This window comes from Strigops habroptila, chromosome 12 (assembly GCF_004027225.2).
Source record: "Strigops habroptila isolate Jane chromosome 12, bStrHab1.2.pri, whole genome shotgun sequence".
In the NCBI taxonomy this organism is placed as follows: domain Eukaryota; kingdom Metazoa; phylum Chordata; class Aves; order Psittaciformes; family Psittacidae; genus Strigops; species Strigops habroptila.
The window spans coordinates 12,661,933-12,687,987 of record NC_044288.2 but is presented as its reverse complement, the minus strand read 5'-3'; the positions used below and the strand labels follow the sequence as shown (position 1 = coordinate 12,687,987).

The window sequence follows — 26,055 nt, the reverse complement described above, 5'->3', positions numbered from 1 at the left end:
CAGCCTTTGCAAGAAAAGTATGTGTCACACTTTGCAAATTATTCTTTATCGCTACTGCTAAATCTGTGGTTAGAGAGATTGAAGATATTAGTTTAGAACTTATGAGTAGATATCATCAGTTAAAAGGTGCACTTGACAAACAGGAAACACTGCACATAAGGAACTGAATTCTTGGGTCTGCTGCAGGTGGTATGATTCACTACAAGAACTGCTTTGAAATGCTCCATTTGGTGTAATTTGTCAAGTAATAACTTGTTAACAAGAACGTATTAACATCCAAACACACACCACCAAAGCCAGGCTCCTTTGGGCGCTGATGGGGCCGCAGCTCCTTGCTTTACCTCTCTTCTAACCAACATACAGGCAAGTGTCCATCTGAAGAGAATCAACAATCCAGCAGCATCTCAAAGACCTATTTGCCATTATTTTCCACAGCCTCTTCAACCCACCAGCTCTATGCAGTGGCTCGGGGACCTTACCAGCTTTAAGCCAGTATTCTGTTCCCCGTTCAGAAACATTAACTTGTGCTTGGAGTAAATGTTCCTCGTTTCTCAGTTTGGTGCAGTTTTTTGGTATGCTGTCTGCCTACATCAAACACACATAATCCTTGTCTTTTTACAAGAAATCAAGGAAAACTGGTTGATCCTCTAAGGCCTGTTATTTTGAGGGAATCTGAGCGTATTTTTGGAACTCTACAGTTTTTGCACATGTGAGGTCTCAGTGGTCATCAACATCTTTTTGACCAGCAACAACCCCCTCTGCAGCCCCATCTCCCAGCTTAAGGCATACAGCTGCACTAAAACCCCAACAGTCCAGAACCAGTGTGTGCAGCTTCAGGACTTGTTTTCAAACTAAAGTTTTCCAAGGCCTCATTATCCAGTTCTGGCCCGTTTAAATGAACTTTCTGACATTGTAAGGATTGGTAAGACACAGCAGAAGAATTTGAGCCTTAGTAACAGGCTGACCAAAACTGTGTGTTACGATGAAGGGAACCATCTCGCCAGGAACAACAACGCTGAACTCTGCTCAGCTCACACAAATGTATAAAGTCACACCATGTATGTTTAATACACTAGCAAAATATTTATTTTATAATGATAAAACAGAAGTGAAGGATTTCTTTTTGGTGTGCACCAGTAATTGTAGTAAAAGAATAAGGGGATTAATGGACTCTTTATACATTTCAATGACAAAAATTCATAAAGGTTAGCATCAAATTCAACTGTTCTCCATTTACAAGCATAAAACTTACCATAATACCCCCCAAACACATATATAAAGAATTATAGTTTTAAAATCTATAAAAAGTAAAAAATATACAGTCAGAAGATCTAACTCTTATTCAAATCTTTAATATAAAATTGTAAACATTTATTTACACAAAGGAAATGTGTATAACAAAATTTTGAGCACCCTTTTCAATTGAATCGTGGTTTTTGGAAGGCAGTGGATGTTGCACAGTGACACTCTCACCTTTCCTACCCAACCAAAACCGCAGTTTATAAATAAAGCCATGGGCGGCTGGCCAGGTACAGTTCAGGGGAGATACATTTTATTGCTCTGAAGCTGCAGCAAATGGAAAGCCCAAGTGCATATACAGACAGCTACATGTTCAAGGGCATAAAGGCAAAGCCCAGCCCTACCCATGCACCTATATACATCTAAACCGTATGTTCATTTCCATTGAACTGTTTCCACTTTGTTACAGTGACACCGTCTTTCCAACAGTCTGATCACTTTATGTGGACAGGGACCAAAACCTGGATGGCTGCTTTTCCTAGCAGGTTAAATGCTGTTTGGATCCTGTTCACATATGAAGGCCAATGGGCATTATAAGCCAGTTTGCCAAGAATTACAGTTAATTTTACTTCAACAGTACCATGAAAAGGCCCTGTCATCAAACCTAGATACCTTCCTGAACAAACCCTCTGGTCAAGCAGGGCAATATCCACCTTAGCGTCCAGAAACAGTGGAGGAAAGAGTACATCTGCATTTTCCTGGACATTTAGTTGGATTGCTTTTTTTGGTAGTAATAATGCAAACAGCAGATGCTCTTTTCCTCCAATTAAGAAAATCACAACTGGATGGATTGTATTTTGACTCATTCAGAACAAAGTCTGTGTGCAAAATCTACTGGAAAACGCAGATTTCACCACAACCTAAACAGGGAAAAAAGAGAAGCTGAATGCTACTACCCTGTTATTTGTCTCAAGTGTTTGTAAGGGGGAGAAAAAATAGTGACACTGAAGGATGTCACTTGAAATTCTGAGGTCCCAAGCACCCCCAACAGGAAGGGAAGGCACACTGGTGCAAAGTTAACCCTTAGAAATAAAAATACAGCAAACACTCCTTCCCCTGCCATTGCTAGTTTATATCTATACTCTTCTAATGACACTTACCTTGGACCAGGTTTTGGTTTAACTGAAACAGTAAACCAAACTCACTAGCTCTTTTCTTACATTGCCAGTATAAGAAAAGTTAGCATCAGTTATTTGCATCTCAACTACTTATTCTAGAAAATACCAGAAGTGTCATCGACTAACACCTTCGTCTTCCCATCCAAGGACAATCTTTATGTTATCAAAAGCTCTATGAGGGATTAAGTCTGCTTCAGTGAAGCTTTATCCACTATTCAACGGTGGGACCCACTGATCAATGCACATCTTTCACCCACAGTTCAACATGATACAACATCAGATCTGTTCAACAGAGCGTAATTCATCCACACTAGGTAAGTGTGCTGGACAAACCATGTTCCATGCATATTTGGAAAGGGTTAAAGTATTAGTGTTAAAAAAGCAGTTTTTAAAAGTGCAAATTGTCTCAAAAGGAGCTGCAGATACAGTAAAATATTTTCCTTCTTTGAAATCAATGTTATCTTTCACTTCCCTTCACCCACTCTGGAAAAAACCCTCTCACACGTCTCTGCAGTGCAGAAAACTCCTGAAAAAGCCAGTCTGTGTTGAAGGAAATTGCTTTTAAATCACAATGCTGGGTTTGGTTAGAAAGTTTAAAGGAGTTTTCCAAAACAGTGGATTCTGAAAGGGAAGAGGTATTTGTGCATTTAAAACAAAAGCTTTCAACTTTATTTTAATTTTAAAATAAAGGTTAAGGCAAGCTGGTTTGTTGGTGGATAAGGGATTTTTTTTGGTAGAAAGTAAGGACTTTGGAACACTGACTGTTCCCACTGTGGTTTTTGTCCTTTCTGGGACTGACCCCAACATATGGATGAGAGGTCTCCTCGGGCTGAGCTGAAGAACCAGCTTCAAGGGCTATTAAAGAAGTAAATCCACCAGTCTATAGAAAGATTATCAAACTCGTAACCCAGTAATTAAAAAAACCAAAAAGGTATTTAAAGGGGGAGACTTCCAAATTGGAGCAACCCTGATACAAGTATCCTCCCAGGCTGCCTGTGCTATTATTGCTGATAAGGACTTCCCACCTCTCAGCCAAATTCCTTTTTTCCTCATTTTTGTCCTGAAGTGATGAAGTCTTGTGCTCATTGCTAACCTTGGGGAATGAACTGATCTCAAAAGTTAGTTTTACTTTTTACAACAAAGAAAACTAGATGAGCTGTCATGAAGCAAAGCCTTCATTTAAATACAACTACCTTTGGAAATAAGTTATGAAGAAACAGGTGCAAAGTAAATGGCTTTACAATTCATGTTAAACCTACTATAGTTTAAAAGTTCTCCCGTAAGAAATTCCCCCTTTAAACACAGCAAGGTATAAGCCAAGAACTGTGCCTCTCTACAACAGAGTGCAAACTGCAGCTTAAAAGACTACAACCTATTAAGATGACTACCTAGACTAACTGGCCAGGTTTTAATACTTTCTTTCATCTATTACCAGCATCTAGCAATATTTACTGTGAAATATCACTTGCTTATTGAGAGTACAGGCACATGCTTCAGCAATGGGGAAAAGAAACAATTCAAAACATTTTGCAAGCATACTCAGGTGCATACAGCCTCTTCTCAAACAAAAAAGTCAGAAGTTGGATGGACAGTACTACAATAGCATGTCAAGCTATGAACAAATAATTATTGCAAGTACTAGCTGCAGGAGACTAAGCCCTAAACACAACTTGTGCAACTATCTGCTTTCTTTCTGCACTATTTCTTGTGGAATTTTGTTTTTATTTTTAAATAATTAAAAAAAATTCATTTTAGAACACTGCAAGTGAGATTTCTGAAAGGCTGGCGAGGACACGCACAGGATTTTTTGACCTGTTCAAGTGTGCGACTCCTTAGAGACACCAAGCTAAAGCGCACTACTCCTGCAGACCTGCTTGGTGCGCCACCACCACCTATCAACACTCATTGAGAAGCAGCTCCAGTCCCTTTCCCAACCATTTACCTCTAATGCCTGCAAGTCTCCTCAATGCCACAGGTTTTTTGGTCCAAGTGTTGTTTTATATTTCATGAAATAATTAAAAAAAACCAAAAGTAGAACCCCCACCCCTGCCCCATTTTAATGAGTTCCTAACAACTCATCCAGATCATTCATCCACTCCTCTGAAGTCCTGTTTTTCAGCAATGAGTCTATCAGATCTGTGTCACCAGTTAAGTTCTGAAGTCCATTATTGCCCGACTGACTGCTGTAGGCAAAAGGCAGCTCTTGACTGGTTGTCCTCACAGGGTACCCTTGACTACAGTGCAGATTACCTCTGTTGGGCATTTGCTGATTTGGGTTCTGGTTGAAAGCATTCAGATCTGGAACAGTCTGGCTGATGCCAGGCAAGACTTGCTGGGAGGGTACCTGCTGTTGTGTAGGTGGGTTTGTCCGCTGCTGCGCACCTAAAGATGACGACAACATCTGCCCAGAGACGGCAGCATTCATAGAGGTCATCGGTCTGCTGGTGCTTAGGCTTACCTGAGGCATTCCTTGGGCAAACTGTTGGTTGGCCATCTTTAGATGAGTTTGCTGCATGTGGAAAGAGGAGTTGGCAGTAAATGGTCCTAAGCTACTGTTTGCTTGTGTCTGGTTGTTAATATTAGGGATACCTTGGTGCTGCCAAGATGGATTTTGAGCCCCCATAGCAGCTGGTACTCTTGCCATCTGTGGCTTAGATAAGGTTGGATTCAGAGCACCTTTATTGTGCTGCTGTGAAATACTTGAGTTTGCTAGGGTATTCTGCCCATACCCAGCAGGAACAGCAGCACCCTGGCCCAAGCTGCCTTGTCTCTGCATCGGTGGCTGTCCGTTGGCACTTTGAGTTGCATGCTGGGGAACCATCTGTGTCATACCAGACGCCAAGTTGTATAATCCCCCTCGCTGAATGTTTTGCATATTGGTATATTGAGTCACCCCCCGATCCTGCTGACTGGAGCCCGACTGGAGTGGAGGAACAGAACTGTGTCCAGGTCCCATCTGAATCATGTTCTGGGTCTGAGGAAACATCCGCGGACTACTGGAGCTGGACTGTCCTAAATTACTGACCCCAGGCATGGCTGAAGATGACCCTGAAATACAAAGCAATATTTTGTACATTAGATACCTCTGTTCAAGTAGAGCCAAGCCAGGCTTGTGGACACTATAATCCAGAACACAGGTGCAGCTGCATTTGTATAAGCCAACCAATGCAACCAACACACAGACAGCAGTACTTTAATTAAAGAGTGTCAACTGTTGCTCCAGTTAGCACCTCCACCTTGATCACAAACACAGATATGCCAATGTCCTAAAAAATCTGAATACCACTTCTAAGAGTTCAGCATCACCAATTTAAAAAAAAATTAGACTTTAAAGGAGGACTCTGATATTTCTCTGTGAACAAAGGTATACACACAGACTTTGAACTGCATGCGAGGCTGTTAAAAACTACCTCTTACTGCACACACACATTGTCAGTTATTCCATGCACGCACTGTATACCTCTTATTGTACAACTGTAGGGTTTCCACTCCTGTCTTTTCCCAATTCCAGAAATTTCTTTAATTTCATGTAACTGTCAGAAAGTTTTGGTCAAGTATCTTTTGGATTTCCACAATGAAATATTCGCTATGTTAACAGGCACTGCTGATAACCAACCAAGATGATTTGCAGAAATATGTCTTCTCAGCAAGAACACAGGCAAAAAGAGTCCTTTGTTCTTGTAAACAAATAAAGAAGTTTCTTCCTATAGAAGAAACAGCCCCCTACTTAAAGCAAAAACAAGAATAGAAAAGCACTGTGAAGTGTAATGCACGTAATCCCCCCATACCCTTCTTACAGTCAACCCAGGGAAATTTACTTACACCAGTACTTTCTCTGCTTTCAAACCAAAAAGCAGATTTTTTTTCATATTTTAAGATATCTGAGGAATACTGACTCTCCATTATTATTTTTTATTCAAATATATTAAAATATATTAAAATATAATCCAAATTCTACTGAATTCATTGTCAACAAAGCACACTATAAAAACACCAATGTTACGAGGGGGTTGGATGGGTGGGGGAAGAGAAGAGCCTCACTGGAAAGCTCTTGTGAAGAGGTAGGATTTAAGATGTAAAAAAATAGTTATCATCATCAGAACAAGGGAAAAATAGATTTAATAATGCTGATGTTCACTACAGCAAAACATACTCGATTTCTACTGCATTTCTATAGAAAAATAGCAGGAGAAACAAAACATTTCCATGCAATATTTGAAGGATGCTACTGATGACTGTGCTAACACACAATGCTTTTGTATTGGTATCAAGTTGTTTCAGTTAAGTAACAAAACCCAGTCATAGCTCTGCACAGTCACGAACTCTGTCAGAATGAGGGTATCACGTTTCTATTTGCATCTTTTCCCTTCACTTTTTATTTCTGTGGCAATATAGAGAGTAAGGAAACAAAATGTAGGGAACAACCACTTCTTTGTACTCTAGATTTATGAAAAAGAACAAGTGGCTTCTTGGTGTCCCGTTAAGTAAAGATTTTTCAGGTAAGGAAATGAGTTTTTACTGTTCTCCACATTCATGAAGCTATTCCAGCTTCAGGGTTACAAGATATTTTATTTATCAGCGTTAACACTGAAGACATACCAAGCTGCTTCTCCTACCGAAAAAAAACCATGCAGGACACTAACATGTAATGAAGAGAATTCAAATTGCATTCCCTTCTAAATGTAGAAGGGATAAAAATACTAGAAAATGTTAAACTCATCCTAGAAGATGAGAGAAATAACACATCCCTTATTTTTCTTTAATGAGGGCCTGCGATAGATGCAAACAGCAGCGATGTTAAGCTTCAGGAAAAAAAAAAGAAAGAATCCTAATATATGAAAGTTAAGAAGAATTTACAACCTGTAAAGGCAAATACTGGTATAAAAAGGCCTTCAGAATAATGAAGGTGCTTACGAATTTCTACCCATTTCCAAAGCAATATTAAGAATCAGAAGCTTAAGTTGTCCCAGATATCTGGGACAGGGGAAGCTGTTACCTTGCAACAGAACCCCACAGTGACGTGGGAAGGTGTTGTAATAAATTAATTAAAAGCTATGCAACCCAGGAACTTTGCAGACACCTTGTTTTTTACTCCTGATATTTCTGATGCCATTATTTCCATTGCCATGTTTACTCACCTGTGAACTGTCCAACTGGTTGCTGGTACGGATTCTGCGGCTGATCCTGATACTGGGGAGGGGGTCGAGTCAGATGCCGCTGCAGCTGCTGCTCCTGCTGCTGCCGCTGCTTCTCCTAAGAAAGGTCCAATGCAAGACAATTAGAAAACAAGCCAAGCTTTTTCCAAGGGTGACTCCCTTGGATGAAAACAAGCTATCTGCATACTTTCATGTGGAGCTGGTAACTAAAGGGGCTTCTGAAAGTGACTTGAAGTCACTTCAAACCTTGGTTCTCAAGGCTCAAACAGAGTCAATCTGGCGAGTGACAAGGCTAGGAACTCGAACAGGACAACAGCATATATTACAGGAGTTATTGCAATGCATGTGTGAAGCCTTTAAAACACAGAAAAACCTGAGATTAAAAATCTTTTGATCACTAACAATCAACAGGCATTTTAGCAATACTCTAAAGACACAGGTACGAAAAGAGCAAAAGAGAGTGTGTATAAAAGAAATTTACACATCCTTTTTAGCTCTTTACCCCACATCAATTTATTTTAGACCTCTCTTTAGAAATCAAATGGAAGTACAAGTCATAAATATCATCAGAAAAGTAAAAACTAAACATTTAAATATTTTCTAGCCCTTATTTTCAAAAAATGAAAAAAAAAAACCCACTCACAAGCCTAAATTCTTCTATAGGACAGGTTTTTCTAGAAGATTATGGGAAACTGCAGAACTAAGTTTATAACAGAAGCTCTACAAGTTTTGCAATCATTGCTCAAAACCATTTTCTTAATGCACCCAGCAATTGAAAGAAACCCTACTAATGGATCAAAATAACCCTGCCTCTTGAAAACCACACTCAACCTGTACCTACTTTATGATAAAACCATCTGTAAAATAAAACAAGCTAATTTTCTGTTAGGAAATTTCTGGGGAAAATGAAATTTAAAGCCTTGAGGGGAACATCAAGAGTGTTTGTACATGCACTAATGGTGCACTTGGAGATCTTGACAGTGTAAGCAGCCAACAGACTGCTTTTACAATACAAAATGTATCAGGCAAAGTATTTATGACTCTTCTTCCACAGCTATCTTCAAGCAGACAAATTCTGAGATAACTAAGGAGTGATACAAAGAACAACTACCTATCTGAAAAACCACACAGAGCACAGAAGGGGACAGAAAGTCCCTTCCAAGAGTACTGGGGTAAAGACATAAGCAATAAGCCTTTAAAGAAGAGACTAGTGCAACGTAACAAATAGGCAGATAGACGTTACTACCATCCTTCTGAAACGTCTACAACTAAGCAGCTGTTGAGACACGCAGAGGAATGAAGAGGGCAGGCTGCTTGACAGAAAGGACCTGCTGCTTGCAGGACCAGTCAAACCTGAAAGAGGCTGACCACAGAAGCCAAGAGATGCCATAGCTCTGAGAAAACCGAGAGCTGCAGAACCTGGCTCAGAGAAAAACACAAAGGGAAAAATACTAAAAATGCTAAAAAAATGCAGGATACCAAATGCAAAGACTGTTTCAGAGCGGCAGGGAATGGCACTAAAACTACCTGAAATTGTAGTTCTGCAAAATAGATGTCAAATGATTCAAGGATCTTTTGGAAAACTATATCCAGTATCATGTGTATCTAAAGAAATAAATATCAAATTAGAATGCTATCAAGACCTAACCTGACTGGGCAGCACAAGGCCAAGAAACGTGGCAAATACAGTTTAAGCCTGTTCAGCTCTAAAGCAAAGCTGCTCCTTCTTTGGATCAGAGTCCCACTATCACTATACAAAGATGCAAGTTGTGGAAGTCAGAGCTACCACAACTAGGACAGGAATAAAATATTTCCATAACACTGATATTTACTACAATGGCACGTGCTGGCTAAGCAGAAGCAAAATAGGTTGGAAAATGTAAAAAAATATGTATTTCAACACTGTGCTTGAGATATGCTACTTATCCCCCTGTGAATATACCACCCCACTGTTCAGAGAGGTCTGACAGCTGTTGGGTCCATTACTAGGCTAAGGAAACCTACTGGGACACAGCTTTAAGAGCTCTAACAGAGCTCTAACAGTCACCATCCACCAGTGGAGCAAAAGTACAAGCAGGATGCCAACACCCCACATTTCCTTTCTCCCCACCTTCTTTCAAAGAGTACCTGTTTGTTAACATTCTGGAGGAGTAACAATCAAATGTCAAAAATTACAAGTCATCAAAAACTGAATTATTTACTGAAAAGTATTACATTCATTTATATAAGTTTATAGATCACAGAACTCATACAGAAAATGTTATTTTACTGAGGCTCTGGGCATTATTTGTCCTTCAGTCTTTGATAGTATATTTCCAGTGTGATATTCCCTTAGTCAAATTGTTTTTACCCAAATATCAAAAATATACCTTTACCAACATTCACACCATTTTCTTTAAAATGTCATTATCTACACTGGCTCCAGAACTTAAGGGGGTTTTTTTATCACCTCAATCTAGTCCTCAATTTTAACAGAAGTCTCCAGGTGATCAAAAAAGCCATTTGCTAGGACTTGGCACAGCTCCACTGCTGCAATAAATGTTAAGGTTCTCCCTGGCTCTCAAACCTTCTTTGAAAATTCATTTTCTCCTTCCTCCAGACATTGATAATTTCTCTCTATGTACAGTGCCAGCGCCTGGAACATGCCTGCATGGACTTTTAAAAGTGCAGAAAAGCACTGATGACAGGAACAAGGCCCTGTGGGCTGCCTCCCAGCTGAAAGACTTGCAAAACGTTTAAAGCTTAGAAATGTTCACACAAGGAGCCCGTTGCCCTGAGAGAGGCTAAAGCAGCTTTCTGCAGTCTGATGGGACAGCAGCGTTAAATCCTTTTGGCAGGATAAGATGCAAGTTGGATGCAGATGCCTCATTATTTTCCCCAAATAAACAAGTCAAAGATGTTTTCAAATCTGAAGCATGAACTGCTGTGGATCTCACAGGGAAAACAGGCAGAAGGCACAATGAGCTTGCGAAGTCCCTTGCTCATCGCTTCCACTTTTAAAGCCCTACAGAACACATCAACAGTATCTCAACCTCATCTTTTATTTTTGCTCTGATTCCATTTGCTTTTCCTCTTTCACAAATTACACTATTGCTGGTATGATACATTCTCTCCATGCATTGTCTTGTTCTTCACACTACTCAATTCTACCTGTTTTATTCTTTTCATTCACCACAGTGCCTTGTAACAACAGCAAAAGTCAGTCTTTGCAAGCAAGTGCTACGTATTTGGGTTATAACAGACATAAAACAGCAATTATACTTTAGATACTAAAGTGCTTTGCAGTTTACATCCCCTGTTTTGTAATGTGTTAACTGTCCAACAAAATCTCAAGTGCCGTTTCATCCACCAAAGCAAATCAGTGCAAAGGAAAACAGATTGCTGGCACCCCTCACCTGCTCAGCCAGAAGATGTTGCTGTCTCTGCTCCATTAGGAATTGCTGCTTCTGTTGCTCCATAAGCAAGTGCTTTTGTTGCTGCTCTCTCTGCTTCTGCTGGTCCATCAGTATTTGGTGCTGCTTCATCACCGCTGCTTGCTGCTGATTGCTGAGATAAGGTGGGTTGCTGTGGTTACCTGCCATGGAGACATTGGGAGCCTGGGCACCCACACCAGTGCCCGGGACAGAAACAGGAACACGAGGAACATTAGGAGAAGGGGTTTGATCCTGCAGAACATAGAAAAAGAGACATGAGCTACAGAAAGAGGTGAGTCCTCCAGAACTGAATTTAGAAACTATGTAGTTACACAGGTGAGGAAAGGCACTTTCCTGGTGGTGACCATGACTTGTATTCTTTTTATAATTTTACAGGATAAGGAAGAGAGACCTTGTAAAGAAAGTCTACCCAGGGAGGGGAATCGTAACACACCTCAGAAAACCAGAAATTGCCCGTTATTGCTGATTTGTACTTTTACACTATTTAATACAAAATTAGACCAGTTCCTTGTATTTTGCCATCTTTATGCAATAGCTTCTTCACCTGTGAAGCACCTAATAGAAAAGGCTAAGCGTGATACAATTTCCACTTCAGCTAACTAAAGACAGTTAAAACCTCATCTGTAACATGCTGGACATAGAAATGATGGTTCAGAGTTAAGGTCAGAAGCTCCACAATATTTAGGAATAGAGGCTTTAACTTCAGTCTCAAAGTACTTCCCAAAGTCCAGCTCAAGCAGGTGAGCACAGCTCTGTGTGCTTCTGCTCAGCCAGGAAATGGCACCAGTTACAAGGAGCACTTCAAGAACGTCAGCTCCAGTTTACTTTGGCAGCAGCTTTTCAAACACTACGTTTTAAATTCGCATTATATAAAACATTTCTGTAAATCCTGACTCTTCTGTCAACATTTATGTTTATGCCTCCCCTCCTAAAGCTGATTTTTTTGCATGTAAAGGAGAAGAAGGCTATCACTGATCAGAATGAGCCTTAATGTATTTTAATAGCATCCAACCATCACCATATTCCACAGAGAAAAATACTACTACAGATAAGCCTGTTATTAATTTTTCATAAGTCTGCTTTTCTGCAGATTGGAATTTGGGATAAGCAAAAGTAACATGGACCAATTATAATCCAAGATCTGACACTGTCCTCTTTAGACCATCAAATCCATCTGAAATTTGGCAGTTTTTATCCTTTTTAAGCACAGTTCAGCCTCATCTCCAATTACATAAATACTACTTTCAAGATTAGACTTCAGCTAATGCTTTGGCTGCTGGTTCTCACTCTCTGCAGTTTCGTAAGAAATCATGAGCCAAACAGAGGTAATGCTGTGCTAAGTTGTTCTACATGCAAGTTTTGGAGAAATTCTCCAGAAGTATTTGTGTTAATTCCATGCAAATGTGGCAGTGTAGGTGCAAGGTGACCCTCATGGTTTTCAGCGAGGGGGAGATGTGACATTCACAATCATCCCTGCCCTCCCCCTTCTCCTTCTGACAAAGTGTTATCAGATTATTACTCCTGCAGCTTTTGAAGAGGTTAATCTTCTAGTGCCTTGTGAAGCACACACTGATCTCAGATTGTTATTTGTCCCTCAGTGTGGTCTTTATCACAGGCTAATGAGATCTTTTTCACTGGGTTTTTGTTTTCTTGAGGGAACATATGATTAGAGTTGGATCTCCAACAGCTTTTGCTAGAGGAGCTTTAATCCTTGCAACAAAGACTTTTTTTCTCAACAAGCCCTCTAGCATGTGCATTGTAGGCACATTACAGAATCCCAAGTCTGTACTTCCATTCACTACATGAATTTTCACCTGCAGCACACCTGTAGTAAAAGTTCTACAGAAGGCAAAGAAGCACCATCTGTGATTTTCCTTTAGAGGAAAACCTGAAGCATACTGCTTCAAGCAGACAAATATTTCTATTATTCATTCTTAAAGATATATTCCTATCTTACTCTGTGCTTCCCCAATCCCCAGAGACTTAACCAGTAACAAATTCTTAGATTTGAAAAGCCCCAAGGAACACCCAAGAAATGAGGAATGCAGCCCCCACTTCCATCTCTCTTCAAAAAAGCAGCAACTGAAGGCATGTCTTTTTATAGTAAGCCAACTCTGACACAAGTAGGGACTGAAACCAAGGTAAAGAAATCAAAGCTTCTTTGAGAACACTGCTTAACACTACAGTCTTATGAGAGTTATTTTAGGCAGAAGTTTACAAAGCATCTATTTATCTTTGTAAGTAGAAGCTTCTATGAAGTGTGACATAATTTGTCACCCACAAAGTATATTAAGCTGGAAATCACACATTACCACATGACCTAGAACTGAGTATTAAAAATTGTCCCCAGTGGAAAACAGAGTTCTTGATTCTTGTTTCATCCTATCGCATATTATAATTTCCTTCTTTAAAACCATGTTTTAAAGAAGGCAACTGTTGCGAAACACCACCAAGTAATCTGCACTCTAGCTTTACCTATCCAACATGCTCTTGCAAGACCTGAAATCTGCTCCTAAACAAAGGAAGCAAAACCCAGAGCACTCACCTGGCTGTGTGGCAGTCGGTAAGCAATGTTTCCAGGCTTGGGTTTCAACAGGATCATCCCATTTTGGTCATCACTCACATGAGCCAGCGGTGGCTGCTGGCGCTGTTGTATGTATGCCAACATGGGCGCCTTGTTCTGACCAGGTACTGTCACCCCCTGTTCACATTCTGCTTTGTAATGTGAAAGAGGTTTGGTGTTCCCATAGTCTAGCATAGAGCCTTGACTATTCACAGCGTTCTGGTTCAAGTTGTTTTGCTGATGACCCAAAATGTTCACATGGTAATTGCCTCCAGCTCTCGGTGAGCTTTTATTTCCCATATTAGGCATCATGAGTTTCTGATTGTTGAAGTCAGGCTGGAAAACTGATGGGCTGGTGGGATTTTCCATGGTATATGGGACAGCCAGTGGACTATGGGAAGGTCCAGACTGTTGCCACGTGGACATCTGATTTGTTTGGTGGACTTGTGAAGCTTGTTGCTGGTTCTGCAACATCTGGTCTCTCTTCTGCTTAGCAGCTATCTGCTGAAGTTGATGAGCAGAAGACATTTCTTTGGCACTTCCTGCACCCTTCCCAGGTAACAACACATTAGGGAGAGGCCTCTGGACGTTCTGAGAGTGGTTTGATGCCTGCATCATGGGTTGATTAGGATTTTCAGCCATTGACTGACTGGAAGGCTGAAACATAGCCTGAGAACTACCAACCGCTGGAGAAGCGGCACTTACAGGTACAGAAGCAGCACCAATAAATGCTGGACCTGAAGAAGTGGATCGAACCTGGGGAGATCCCATCTGTTCTTGTTCAAAGGGCGCTGGGGAAAACTCAGTCTTTATGTTAATATCTTGTGGCAATGGAGTCTGTGCAGCTGAATTTGAAGAATCTGCATCTTTTTTTTCTTCAAAGTCTTCATTAAAGAGATCCTTCATGTCTTCATCAGGCACTGATCTATTAAGCTCCTCAATAAGTTCCTTCCATTCTTGCTCGTTAAGATTAAGATCAGGCATCAAGTTATTCTGAGATATAGACCCCCCTGCCCCAGCAATCATACATGGAAGATCATCTACGGGCTCCTGCTTCAGCTCTTTGTTCAGACTCAGAGGAAATGAGTCATCAGCATCACCACCTCCGTTCATCTGTAGGCTGGAATCTGGAAGACACTTCTTGCTGATGCCATCTAACCCCATGGGATGCTTTCCGTTAAGTTGTAAAGTGTCTCCACCACCAGATTTCTTGTCAAGATGATGAAGTGGAGACACGGGGGGCATTCCATTGGCAGAACCACTCACTCCACCAAGGCCATCATCACGACGCAGTTTCTTGGACACAGAAAATACATCACCATAGCCATTCTGCTGGTCTCCATTCTGAGGGGAAGCAGCACTATCGAGCTTTCTTTTCACAGTCTCATGGAGCTGCTGAAAAAGAAAGGAAGGTTTTAGTTATTTAGTTTTACGTTTCACAGATGAGGATTTTTATTTCTTACCAGGACATTGTCTAGCCCTGAATAAAACATTTTAGGAAAAAAAGGTTAGGAAAAAAGTTCCATCTTTGCTTTGATAAGATTTGTTTTACAAGTCATCACATGAGATGACTTCCTTACTGTCAGCTCTTAGGGTAAACTTTCAAAAACACATGTTATATCAAACAGAACCCCCCTCCTTCCAAATGCTGCTGTTGGACAACAACAAAAAGTTGAGAAATGGCTGTGAACTGGAATATATTAAGATTTTTCCTAGTAAAAATTAAGAAAATACTGAAGAATGTTAAAGATTCAAATTTTAGATGAGAATAAATACCTGTATAATTGTTCTGTAAGTCTGCTTCGTAAAACAGTCTCACACTGAAATACTTAGAGAAAAAGAGAATCACTTCTCTCATGATTGCAATTTATAGAGAAGAACTACATATATGATTTTTATACATAATCACATTTCTGGCACTAAAGCAAACCTGGTTTGTTACTAAGTGACCACTGTTCCACACCGATGTGAAATGCACTTCAGAGTTCAGCCAATTCTATCACATCCGAGTAAGTTTGTTCCTTCCCTCCTTTCTCCTAGCGTATTTGCCAGCTGCCCCTCTCTGCACTATGACCACCAAAGCCCCAACCAGCTCAACACTTGGCTTCTCAGAGCTGCTGAATGCACGTATTCTTTTTCTTGCAGTGCCACCTAGAAGCAACCGGAGGGTACAGCAACAGTTTTATAACCAGAGTTCAAGAGTCTTTGTTCAACTTCTCTTTCCTGGCAGCATTCTTTCAAACATGAAGTTCTTTCCACTGACCTCAAAAACATCTGAAAACAGAATTCATGCACACATCAAAGATGATTATAAACTTTTCCTCCCCTCAGGTGCATTCTGTAAGAAAAGCTGAGCTTTGTTTGTGCTGGAACACTACACCAACGCAGACAAACCTGTACGGCAGAGACACTGCTCAAACAGAGCAGGGCATGTGAAGAGGGAGAGCTCCCATCGGCTCCCCTGACCTGTACCCGATGCCTTTGAACGTCTCAGCAGGACACCGGAGGAGAATCCTCACAAAAAGCCACTCGTCTGAAGCGTGCTCCTCTGAACAACAGTTCTCTCAGATGGCAGAAAAGCAGCTCATTACACAAACCTCAAGACAAGTATGCTTATTTTAATATTACCTGCAGGCTCCGCAACGTAGTCCACTAACCCCTGGGGAAAACTGTCCCATGCAAGAAAAAAACAGGGGAAACCTCAAGATCTCAGCACTCAAGCAAGAGGTTGTATGTAGAGCCAGCATAAATTATCAGAAGAATTTCACAGCACTTGCCTGGGCAACAGCATTCTCTGATTTCAGGACAGAGGGACTGGTTCACAGTCAATTGCTGTGATCTTTTCTTTTTAACAGTCTACAGCCAGCTGATCTTCAGAAAAACCACCACTATGTGTTTAATGCTTGCACAGGTAGCAGCAAGATCTTATTTTTATCTGAGGGGTAGACTGCAGCTTCCCAGGAGACCTGATCTTCTAGATGCTTCATGGAAATAGCAGCAGCAGCAGACCTAGTAGGACAAGGTGAGGTGTGCATTTGGAGAGGAGGCTGGAACTTGAAGTCTCTCAATTTGAACATTAGCTCCACAGCTCAAAGGAGCAGATTTAGAGTGAATTTTTCAAATACCAGCTTGAAAAAAACAATGGAAATTCACTTTTTTGTAAGAAGGTGAAACAATAGAAAGCGAGGAAGCCTCAACTCGATCACAACATTTGTCTTTCAGCAAGTTTCTTGTTGTTTACTTAATACTCCAACCGGGAAAACCAAAGCTCAAGGTGGATGAGTAATTTGCCCAAGGTCATATGAGTCAATCACTCAACATTTGGGAATGGATCCTCCTTAATTCTAAATCATTAGGGAGACACACACTCCCTGAAAACTGACATCCAAATAACAACTTCATTTTGTTCACCGAGTATATTCTTCTCATAGTTGAAGCAAATTTCTGCGTTAAAACAGAACATCTGCCCACTGGGGTCACTGCTGTAATTGTAATTCATAAAGACAACTCAAGGCACCCAGGATTTTGGCAGCATTATAGTTGTAAGTGCACACAGCTCTTCACGGGCTGCACAACCCACCTGGGTTGCCAGACAAATGTTCACAGGTTCATCTGTCCTAAGGTCTTTGCTACTGTACTGCACCATTTGTAATACATGCAGCTAACTAGTCCAAGATTAAGTCATACAAACTTATAAACGACACTTATCGTAGTCTGGAAAAAAAAGAGAGCCTTAATATCCATCACAGCCTCTTTCTGTCAACAAAACACACAGGAATTTTGATATCTAAATGGGTTTTAACAGTCCTAATGCTCAGATACCAGATTCCTGGTGACATCTTGACTTCAGTTGCTCTAGAGAAAGTCCTCCTTTCACCTAAAGCTATATTCCTTTGCCAAAAAAAGGGAGATTAAAGAAAAAATAACTTAAATAAAGTCTCTATGAAGTAGAATTCTGGGGTGACTGCCTCCAGCCTTGCCCCACCTCAGGTAAATCTAAGATTATTTGAAAGATACCCTACCTGTACATGACAGCCAACAGACATGTAGGAAGGAAGGAAATCTGATGATCCTCTATCCATACCGGAAAAGACTGAGCCCAGTTCATAACCAGAACACTGAACTTCTCAGTTTTAGAAGCTATTCACCAACTGCACTTGCATCCTAGTTCTCTTTTCACATTAAAAAGAGCCAAAAGCAATAATGCAACTTTCTCTTGTGAAGTTCCTTTCTTACGCACACTCTCAGCTCTCCATTTCCCAACAGAAAAAGAAATATTCAATTCAGTTCTTCCCCAATTTGTCTGTGTCTATCCAAATAACCTGATTTGGGGTGAAAAAAACCAAGGGCTATGTGAGATACGAGTCAGACTGCAGCTATCTACATATCAAGCTGCTCCAACAGAATTCTCAAGGCAAGAAAAACCTGTTCTCTTCTGCCAAAATGCAAGGAGAAAACAAGAAAGGAGAAACACCAACAAAGTAAAGCACAGCTTGCTACTCACTGGAAAATCCCTCTAATTTTATTGTCCACTATGATTCAGTGAGGCACAGTGGCCCACTGGCATACTGTCCATGGTTTCCTTAGCAGAATCAATCCATTGGATTTGTAACACATGAGCCAATCTTTTCCATCGTCACAACTTCACAAAAGAGATGAACCTCCAAGATCTTTGCTATTTAGCTTTGCCTAAAAGTATCACCCCAGAAACATTTATCCAAAGTACTTAAACCAATATAGGAGCAGTGCAATGAAAGGAACAAAAGCAGGTCTCAGTCATTTGGCCCAAAACGGGACAGACAGTTTCTCAAAGAGCCACTGATGGGCCACAGGCTGCACCCTCCTTCAGACCACATCATCAGACTTGCATTTTATTCATGTGAGCAAATAGACAGTCCTCAACATGGTAATGGGCAGGAGCACACGTAAGTCAGGCCATAACTGCGGGCTCCTCACATGAGGAACACAAACTGATACATCCCAGGTGGGATTTACCACGTGTCACCGTCACAACAAAAGAGGTGTCCAACACCGTCAGCCCCTGACCACGTAATTCACAGTACACACACATACACTTTCCTTGGCTAGGACACAGGACCACAGTGCTGGAGGTGGATACATGCCCAGTCAAATGATAAGGCCTCCATCAGGAAATGGACAGCACACAGATAGTTTTGATAAGCTGTATTCAATCTCTATCTTTAACTCACCGGTTTGACCACTGTGATGATCAGCCACATTGAGGTCTTACAGCAGGGGCAAGCTGACAGACTTCTAAAAGCTGTCCACAAACTACCATGGAAGCCCAACATGAAGAAATTGGAAAAGCTTTAAAACTTCATCTTGGTGGGAAAGGGGCATGAACCACCGATCAAATCAGTGGCACCAAGTTGTTCTGTGTTTTGTCGCTGTTGATTTTTCCATGAATCAAAACATCAGTGTGAAACACTCAATACCTGAAACTAGTTTTAGATAATGATCTGAAACCAATGACATTTCAATGGGTTCAACAAGCATGCTCAACAAGCATGAAAGTTTAGTTCCCATTGTTCGCTTGGAAGCAAGAACTCCACAATGCAGGATTTTTTAACTGAGGATAGTCAATGAAGTACTTTTATAAAACCCCAGTGATTTGTTACACTTGGAGTGCTGTAACTGAAGACAGTGAATTGTTCAAGACCAGGTTGGACGGGGCTTGGAGTAACCTGGTCTTGTGGAAGGTGTCCCTGCCTGTGGCAGGGGCTTGGAACTGGATGAGCTTTAAGGTCCCTTCCAACCCAAACCAGGCTGGGATTCTATGATATATATGTATAAAAGTAGAAACCGTATAAAAGTTTAATTTTTTTCTGACAAAATACCTAGTGAACATGGCAGAAACAACCTTTTTAAAATCTGGTTTTTACACTGTGCCTTTCAGGCTCCATATAATCTTCTTCTTTAGTTTTATTTAAAGCATCTATTGCAGAGATTAAAATATTCTTACAAGACTCAATAGAGCTTTAACTTTTTGCATTTCACTTGGAAGAAGCTTACCATTTCAGTCTCAGACCTGAGTTATGTCTACAAGGATTTGTCATGAAATACCAGCAAGAGAAATATAATGCTGGTCATTTTCAAAGAAGAAATTATGTATTACTCTAGAAACAGGATAAAAATCTGTTCTAATGTATCTCCTAGCTGGATAGCAGCATTCTTACCTGGAAGGGAAAACCAAAATATATCTGGTTTCTGCCATGGAAGTGGTAGCACTGCAGCACAGATAAGCTCCCATGGACCAGAACTTATAGTACATCCACTATAGACACAGAGTCTCCTTTCCTGCCTGGCCAAGGACAGAGTCAACAAAGTTGACAACCTCTTGAGCTGGAACAGCAATGCAAGTGTGAGAAATCGTAGTGTATGGAAAGAAAACAACATCTTGACTCCAACATAGTGAGAACTCCCTCTTTACTATGCATCTGCCCACAGCTTCCAAAGCTGCCCTCCCCCTGCAAGGCAAGCGTTTTATTACCCAATGTGTTCCTGCATTCCACTGTGTTGTCAGAACCAAACTGCTGGACTAATTTTAATTTTGACTTTTCCTTTAATTCCAGAAGACTTTTGTATTTGGGCGACTGCCTGCTGGAGTGAAGACGGGCTGTGGATATGCAGGGCTATAAATATCCCGAGCCTGCATTAGTCACAAGGGGCAGCTTCTGCTACAGGAATTGTTCTGCTGAATCAAAAAACCCTGCTGTGCCTTCAGCTGCAGTGCCGGATCCACCACCTCACTTGAACTTCACCACCAGCAGCCCATCAGTTACTCCCACATCCTTACAATTTAGGAAGCATCGCTGCATATCTAACTCATCTAGTAAGGGAAATGTTTCAAACATACAACAATACCTCACATAGAATTAAAAGGAGACAAAGAAAAACCTGTTTGAGTTGTTGGGCAACAAACTATCAGACTTGTCAGCAAAAACAAACAATGGTGGCAAGACTACACTGCACTAGAGTTATGTATAAATAACATGGAAATAATTTGCTATTTTTGTGGTAAAACATAATTTCACAACTTAACACCCCTATACCACAGCTTACACAGAATCAAGGTCTTCTGAATTGTTAGTGTTCCAGCCTAAGCTTCGTCAGGGGAATGCTATTCATGCTTGCCAGTACTATTCAGGCAATCTATTCCCTTTAATTTATCACTTTAGGTCTCTTGCACTGTTGTCCCCAGATTTCTTTTTAAACTTTTTTACTTGGTGCCTTTGCTTAAACTAGAACTTACCTATTACTAATGTAAAAACTACTGTTGCTTCCAAATAGAATTCCAGACTGGTTTGGGCTGGAAGGGACCTTAAAGCTCATCCAGTTCCAACCCCCTGCCAGGGGCAGGGACACCTTCCACTAGAGCAGGTTGCTTCAAGCCCCTGTGTCCAACCTGGCCTTGAACACTGCCAGGGATGGGGCAGCCACAGCTTCTCTGGGCACCCTGTGCCAGCGCCTCAGCACCCTCATACTAAGGAGATTACCAAGGCTGGTCTGCTCTTCAGCTTTAACACAACCATTCCCAAGAGAGGCCACCAACTAGACCTCCTCTGCCCATTCCAGAAATACTGTTTGTGGCAGCCCTAGACCAAGCAAGCCATCTACACAACTGCTCTCAGGTGGGAAAGAACCTGTAAAAAACAGGGAGCAGGTCTCCTTCCAAGAGACCACATCATAAAACAAGGAGTGGAGATGAAAATCCAGATCTTACCATTCTCCTTCTTCACATACCAATGAAACACACTCTCTTCAGCTCATACGCTACATTACAGTCTATCAAAGAAACAGAAGGAAGCCAACTTTTTACTGCTGAGAATTTAAACAGCATTATTAGAATGAACCTTCTCAAATCAGAACCCGGCAAAGAGGAAAAAGTGTTCTAGGGAACAAGTCCTGCCTCTTCCCAACTTCCCTGTTTCTCAAAAATGTAAGATTACCACAACAGACAATACATCATCCAAACATTAAGCATCTTCTACTTTGAACACAGTCTTATGTGTTCATGTGTTCAAATAATGCAGACTTAAACAACAGAAATGAGGTAAATTTCAACATTTGAATTTCTCATTAAACAATGGTTTCAAAATTAAAGAAGTTATAAGTTTTTATCTCTTTCCTCATATGAAGGACAGGCCTACGTGGTGCACAAGTCATCCAAAGTATTTCTGTGTCAATAACATATTATCTTGGTTTCTGTGGCTCGAATTTTAGAGCTGCTTAGTAAGAAAACGAAGGATGAATCTACCCCTTACTTCTGCTTGTAAGCAAGATCCATGCAGCTTCAGGATCTAAAACAGATAAAAGACTAACTGAAGAGAAAATACCTGATTCTGGCCACATGAAAAGTCACAGAAGACATTAAGAAGGAAGTGGCAGTGCTATCCTGCTCCCCAGGGCTATTCTGAATTTGTTATAGATGTTCTGATGTACAGCATCTGGGAGTGCACACACTGTCCACGCTTGTGGCAGTGCAATTTCATGCCCTTCTACTACGAGCCCTCTGATGCTGGATCACAAACCCTTTACCTTTGTATGAGTTGTCTTCTCTTTCGAGGATCAAAACAAACACTTCATTAACTTTCAGTGCAAAGTACCAGTTTCCAAGAGAAGATTCATATGCAGCCTCCTGGAAAACTCTGGATTGTAACAGCACTGATAGCTGATATAACGCATGTTTCACTGACTTAACAGCATTCTTTTTGAAAGGAATGTGGCCAGGATATTTAAGAACAGGTAACTTTGGTGTTCAGCCAAATTTTATTGACTATTGTAAACCAAGCCCCCATCCTCCCCATAGAAAGCACATGCTTGGTCTTGATAACAGCTACATGATTGCTAGAGGTAAATGTAGCTCTCTAGGTTGGTATTTTATGCCGAAGGAATGAAATTAGCAGCAGAAGTTTGCTGTTGTTGATGGGTTTGGGTTTTTAAAACTTCAATTACTAAGCAAACCAACTTTATACCCCATTACCCAGAGGTGATGAATCAGCAGCTGCAATTAAGCTTACAGTCATGTATCCTGGGAAGGAAACAGCAGGCCAGCACGAGGAAGAGTCATTCATACACTAAAACCCTCTTCTGTTGTGTAAATTGGCCACTGGCAGCAGCTTCCTGTACAAGAAGGGCTTCCCCAGATGTGCAGTGGATTTCAGAACCTCGCTGCTGCTGAGAGTCCTCATTATAATGGATGCTAATGAGATTAAATCCACATCCGAGGCAACTTAAAAGAATCACCACCAATGAATTAAAGACATCTTTCTTTTAGCAGATCAATATGAAGACGTGTGGTGGCAGTTTAAGCGAGAGGATTTGATATGCTAAAGAGCTCTGTGTGCAACAAAAATACGCGCTGTTAATGGATAGAGCCCCATATGCGGAAAGCCTTAGAGTCCAGACAAGAAATAAGTAGAAAACCCACCAAGTCTTTAGATAACAAAATACAAGTTTGAGTCACTTTTGTTCCGACACAAGTTTACATTCAAGATCAGTCAACTAAACAACAGCTACCCGGGAAGTTTTACAGAATCACTGTCAGGAATGCACAGGGTTCCCTCTCTTCCTCAAGTACCCATCTTTAACAACCATCTGAAGGGTTCTAACTGTGTCACAAGCATCTTAGTCTTCAGCAAGTCAGCAGGTCCCAGATTCTCCTATGTGTGTTAGCAAGAACAGAAGCACTTCAGTTGAATAACATTTCCAGTTCATCTTGTAGATACTACAAAGTGCACACATGCTGTCTAGTGCTACTTAAAGTTACACCAATGCACCCATGTTTCAGTATTTCACATCATGTCCAGTCAGACCCAAGTAAAGAGTAAGCTCTGTTGTGATTCTGTTTTAAAAACTGTAACTAAATGAGGTCCAAGACAGCAGAGAATCAAATCCCCCTTTCCTCCTAATCTGACCAAACACACAGACCATATTAAAAATATGATTTAAGCTATACATTGACCAGGAAATGCCTCAGGTTAATCCAGTATCCCCTTTTAAAGGCACTCAGAACAGTACTGTATCATTTGCACACAGGCCACCATTTAGAAATAACTGGGTTTAAGAAAGCCAGGTATTAAGGCAGGCAACCTGTAAAGGTTATCCTACTAACCTACATTACTGACATGTTAGTACACAGCAGTATGTTTAAAGGGCTCAGAAGAAGTTAAGCAATCGCTATCTTGATAGACAAACAGGGCTGTATGAATATATCCCGACAACCAGAAATGCTAGAGAAGCCAGAGAAACATTAAGATATTGAGCTAAGCCAGTTTTTGATGGGTGGAGTGGGATTCCCACAGTGTTCACACCCACGAGAGCGAGTGGCAAATAAGCAGCTGCCTTTCCACTGAAGTTCTTTCCAAGATGTACCAGAATTAATATACGTATTATTTATCTTAAAAATCCCCCCTCAGTAGCAAGCACATCCTTATCAAGTGACTCCACCAAACCCTGACAGCCTAAGTTAAAAGACATAAGCAAGAAAACATCCAAAGCCACGGCAGTATTAAGGCTCCTCTGACAGTTTCTGTAAGGACGTTTTAGATCAACTGCCCAGAAACATCCACAGAACAGTCGTTCAGAGGGCCATAACCACCACGGAAGACCATCCTCTATTCCCAGCTTATCAGGCAGCAGTTTTACGTGCTACGATAACGCGCAAAGGTGACAAGAGAAAGAATAAACCAGCCCTTATCAGCCGCGAAGTTGTAACCGAGCAGACAGGAGCACTCCGCAAAGCAACACCAGCCTCAGACCTCCCACCGCAACCATCGCACCAACCCCGAGAGCTCCGTCTCCTTCCTCCAGCCGGTGCCAGCTCCGGAGGTCACGGTGCCAGCCGGGCGCAGCCACCCCGGCCCCCGACCGGGAACGAGAACGGGCACGGGCCGGCCCCTTACCGCGATCAACGTGCTGCTGCGGCCGTGCTGCTCGCCGCTCGCCGCCTCAGCGTCCAGGCCGTTGGCTCCGGTCCTGTCGGCGCTTCCCGCGACGGCGGCGGCCGGCGGAGGTGGCGCGGGCGGCGGTGGCGCCGGGGGCGGCTGCCGGTGCTTGCCGGCTCGCTTGGCCTTGGCCTGCAGGCAGCGCTGGTGCAGGGCGAAGGTTTGCTGGCGCTCCAGCTCCAGGCGCTCCGGGGACACGGCCTGGTAGCGGGACTCGCAGGCGCTGTGGTGCCGCCGGCAGAGCTCGATGCGCCGGCGGAGCCGCTCCATCACCGCGCTGTGCCGCGGTACCACGAACTCCGCCATGGGGCAGGGGGGCAGCACCATGGACCGGAGACCGAGGGGGGCGGCCGCCGCCGTTCACCGGCTCCTCACACCGGACCCCGCCATGGCGGGGGCTCCCCCCCGTCGGGCCTTCCCCGGGCTCCGCCGCTCCTCCCCCTGCCGCGGGCCTTCCACTGGGCTGCCCGCCGGGCTTCGCCCCCGCCCCGGTTCCTCCCCCCGGCCCGGCGCGGCGCCCGCTCCGCTCCCTCCCGCCCCACTTCCTCCTTCTCCCCCGAGGCCGGTGCCTCTTCGCTTCCCGCCCCCCCCCCACCTCTCCCTCAACCCTGACCCGGCGGCCGCTCCCCACCCGCCGCAGGGCCCGGCCGGAGCCCGCCGCGCTACCCCCGCGGCCCGGCGGCCGCCCCTCTCAGGCACGGTCCGGCCCGCAGCCCCGGCTCCCCATTGTTATCCGCGCCGCCGCCATCTTGAAATTGTTTTTCCCCTCAAGAGCCGAGTTGAGAATAAATAGGCGGAGCTTCCTGGGTGGTGGGCGACGTCACGGCGCGTAGCGCGTCACAAGCCCTGATGGACACCCCTCCCAGCCAATGGGGAGGTGCGGAAGCGAGGCTTTAAGTAGCAGGGAGCTGGAGGCGGCCTCCGGTGCGTTTAAATGGCACGGGCACGAGAGGGGCGGGGCATCGGCAGCGTAGCCATTCAGGAGGGGCGGGGGGCGGAGCCAGGAGTGATTGGCAGGGAGGGGCGGGCAGCGGCAGCAGCGCTGCGGGCAGCGGGTCGCTGCTCTCGGAGTCAGCCGGGAGCGAGGGTGAGGACGGGGGTAGGGTCGCTAATGGGACAAAGGAAGCCAAACCGCGGTAAGTTTCGTTATTGGTTAGCGTTTACCTATTTTTTCCTTCCCCCAAGTTGCCCCTTTTTGAAAGGGAGAGGTCATTCCTGGAAGTGAAAGATCAGTCCTTGTTCAGCAACACTAAAACCAACCCCAAAACCAAACGAATCTAACCAAAATCCCCTTTCTGACACCGTGAGGCAAGAGTGGTATTAATTGGGGAACAGTTCAGGATGGAGAGGTAACCACAGCCCAAGCTGAGCACTGTTGTCGAGGAAGGAGTGAGACTACCCACCACAAGCCGCACTCTAGTAGCAATTAACACTTGCACCAACCTCCCCTCGAGCCCAGGAGTCAGTCTTACAAAGAGACATGGACAACGCATCCTCCAGGCCACAGCCTCAAGCCCA

The 26,055-nt window shown here is 42.8% G+C and overlaps 1 protein-coding gene across 3 annotated transcripts; it reads right to left on the bottom strand.

Moving 5' to 3' along the window:
• Positions 1 to 1,063: 1,063 nt before the first annotated feature.
• Positions 1,064 to 25,408, bottom strand: MAML1 (mastermind like transcriptional coactivator 1). 3 transcript variants are annotated; one of them, XM_030505124.1, is made up of 5 exons: positions 24,496 to 24,864; positions 13,553 to 14,965; positions 10,969 to 11,238; positions 7,556 to 7,670; positions 1,064 to 5,465 (listed from the first exon to the last, which is right to left on the bottom strand). In XM_030505124.1, the coding sequence occupies exons 1-5, from the start codon at positions 24,862 to 24,864 to the stop codon at positions 4,474 to 4,476; spliced, it is 3,159 nt and encodes a 1,052-aa protein (XP_030360984.1). In that variant the 3' UTR covers positions 1,064 to 4,473. The 3 variants fall into 3 exon arrangements, with proteins under 3 accessions (XP_030360984.1, XP_030360985.1, XP_030360986.1); XM_030505125.1 differs by having other exon boundaries at positions 4,178 to 5,465; positions 13,553 to 14,962; positions 24,496 to 25,408; XM_030505126.1 differs by lacking the exon at positions 24,496 to 24,864 and adding an exon at positions 16,199 to 17,121 and having other exon boundaries at positions 4,178 to 5,465.
• Positions 25,409 to 26,055: the final 647 nt, after the last annotated feature.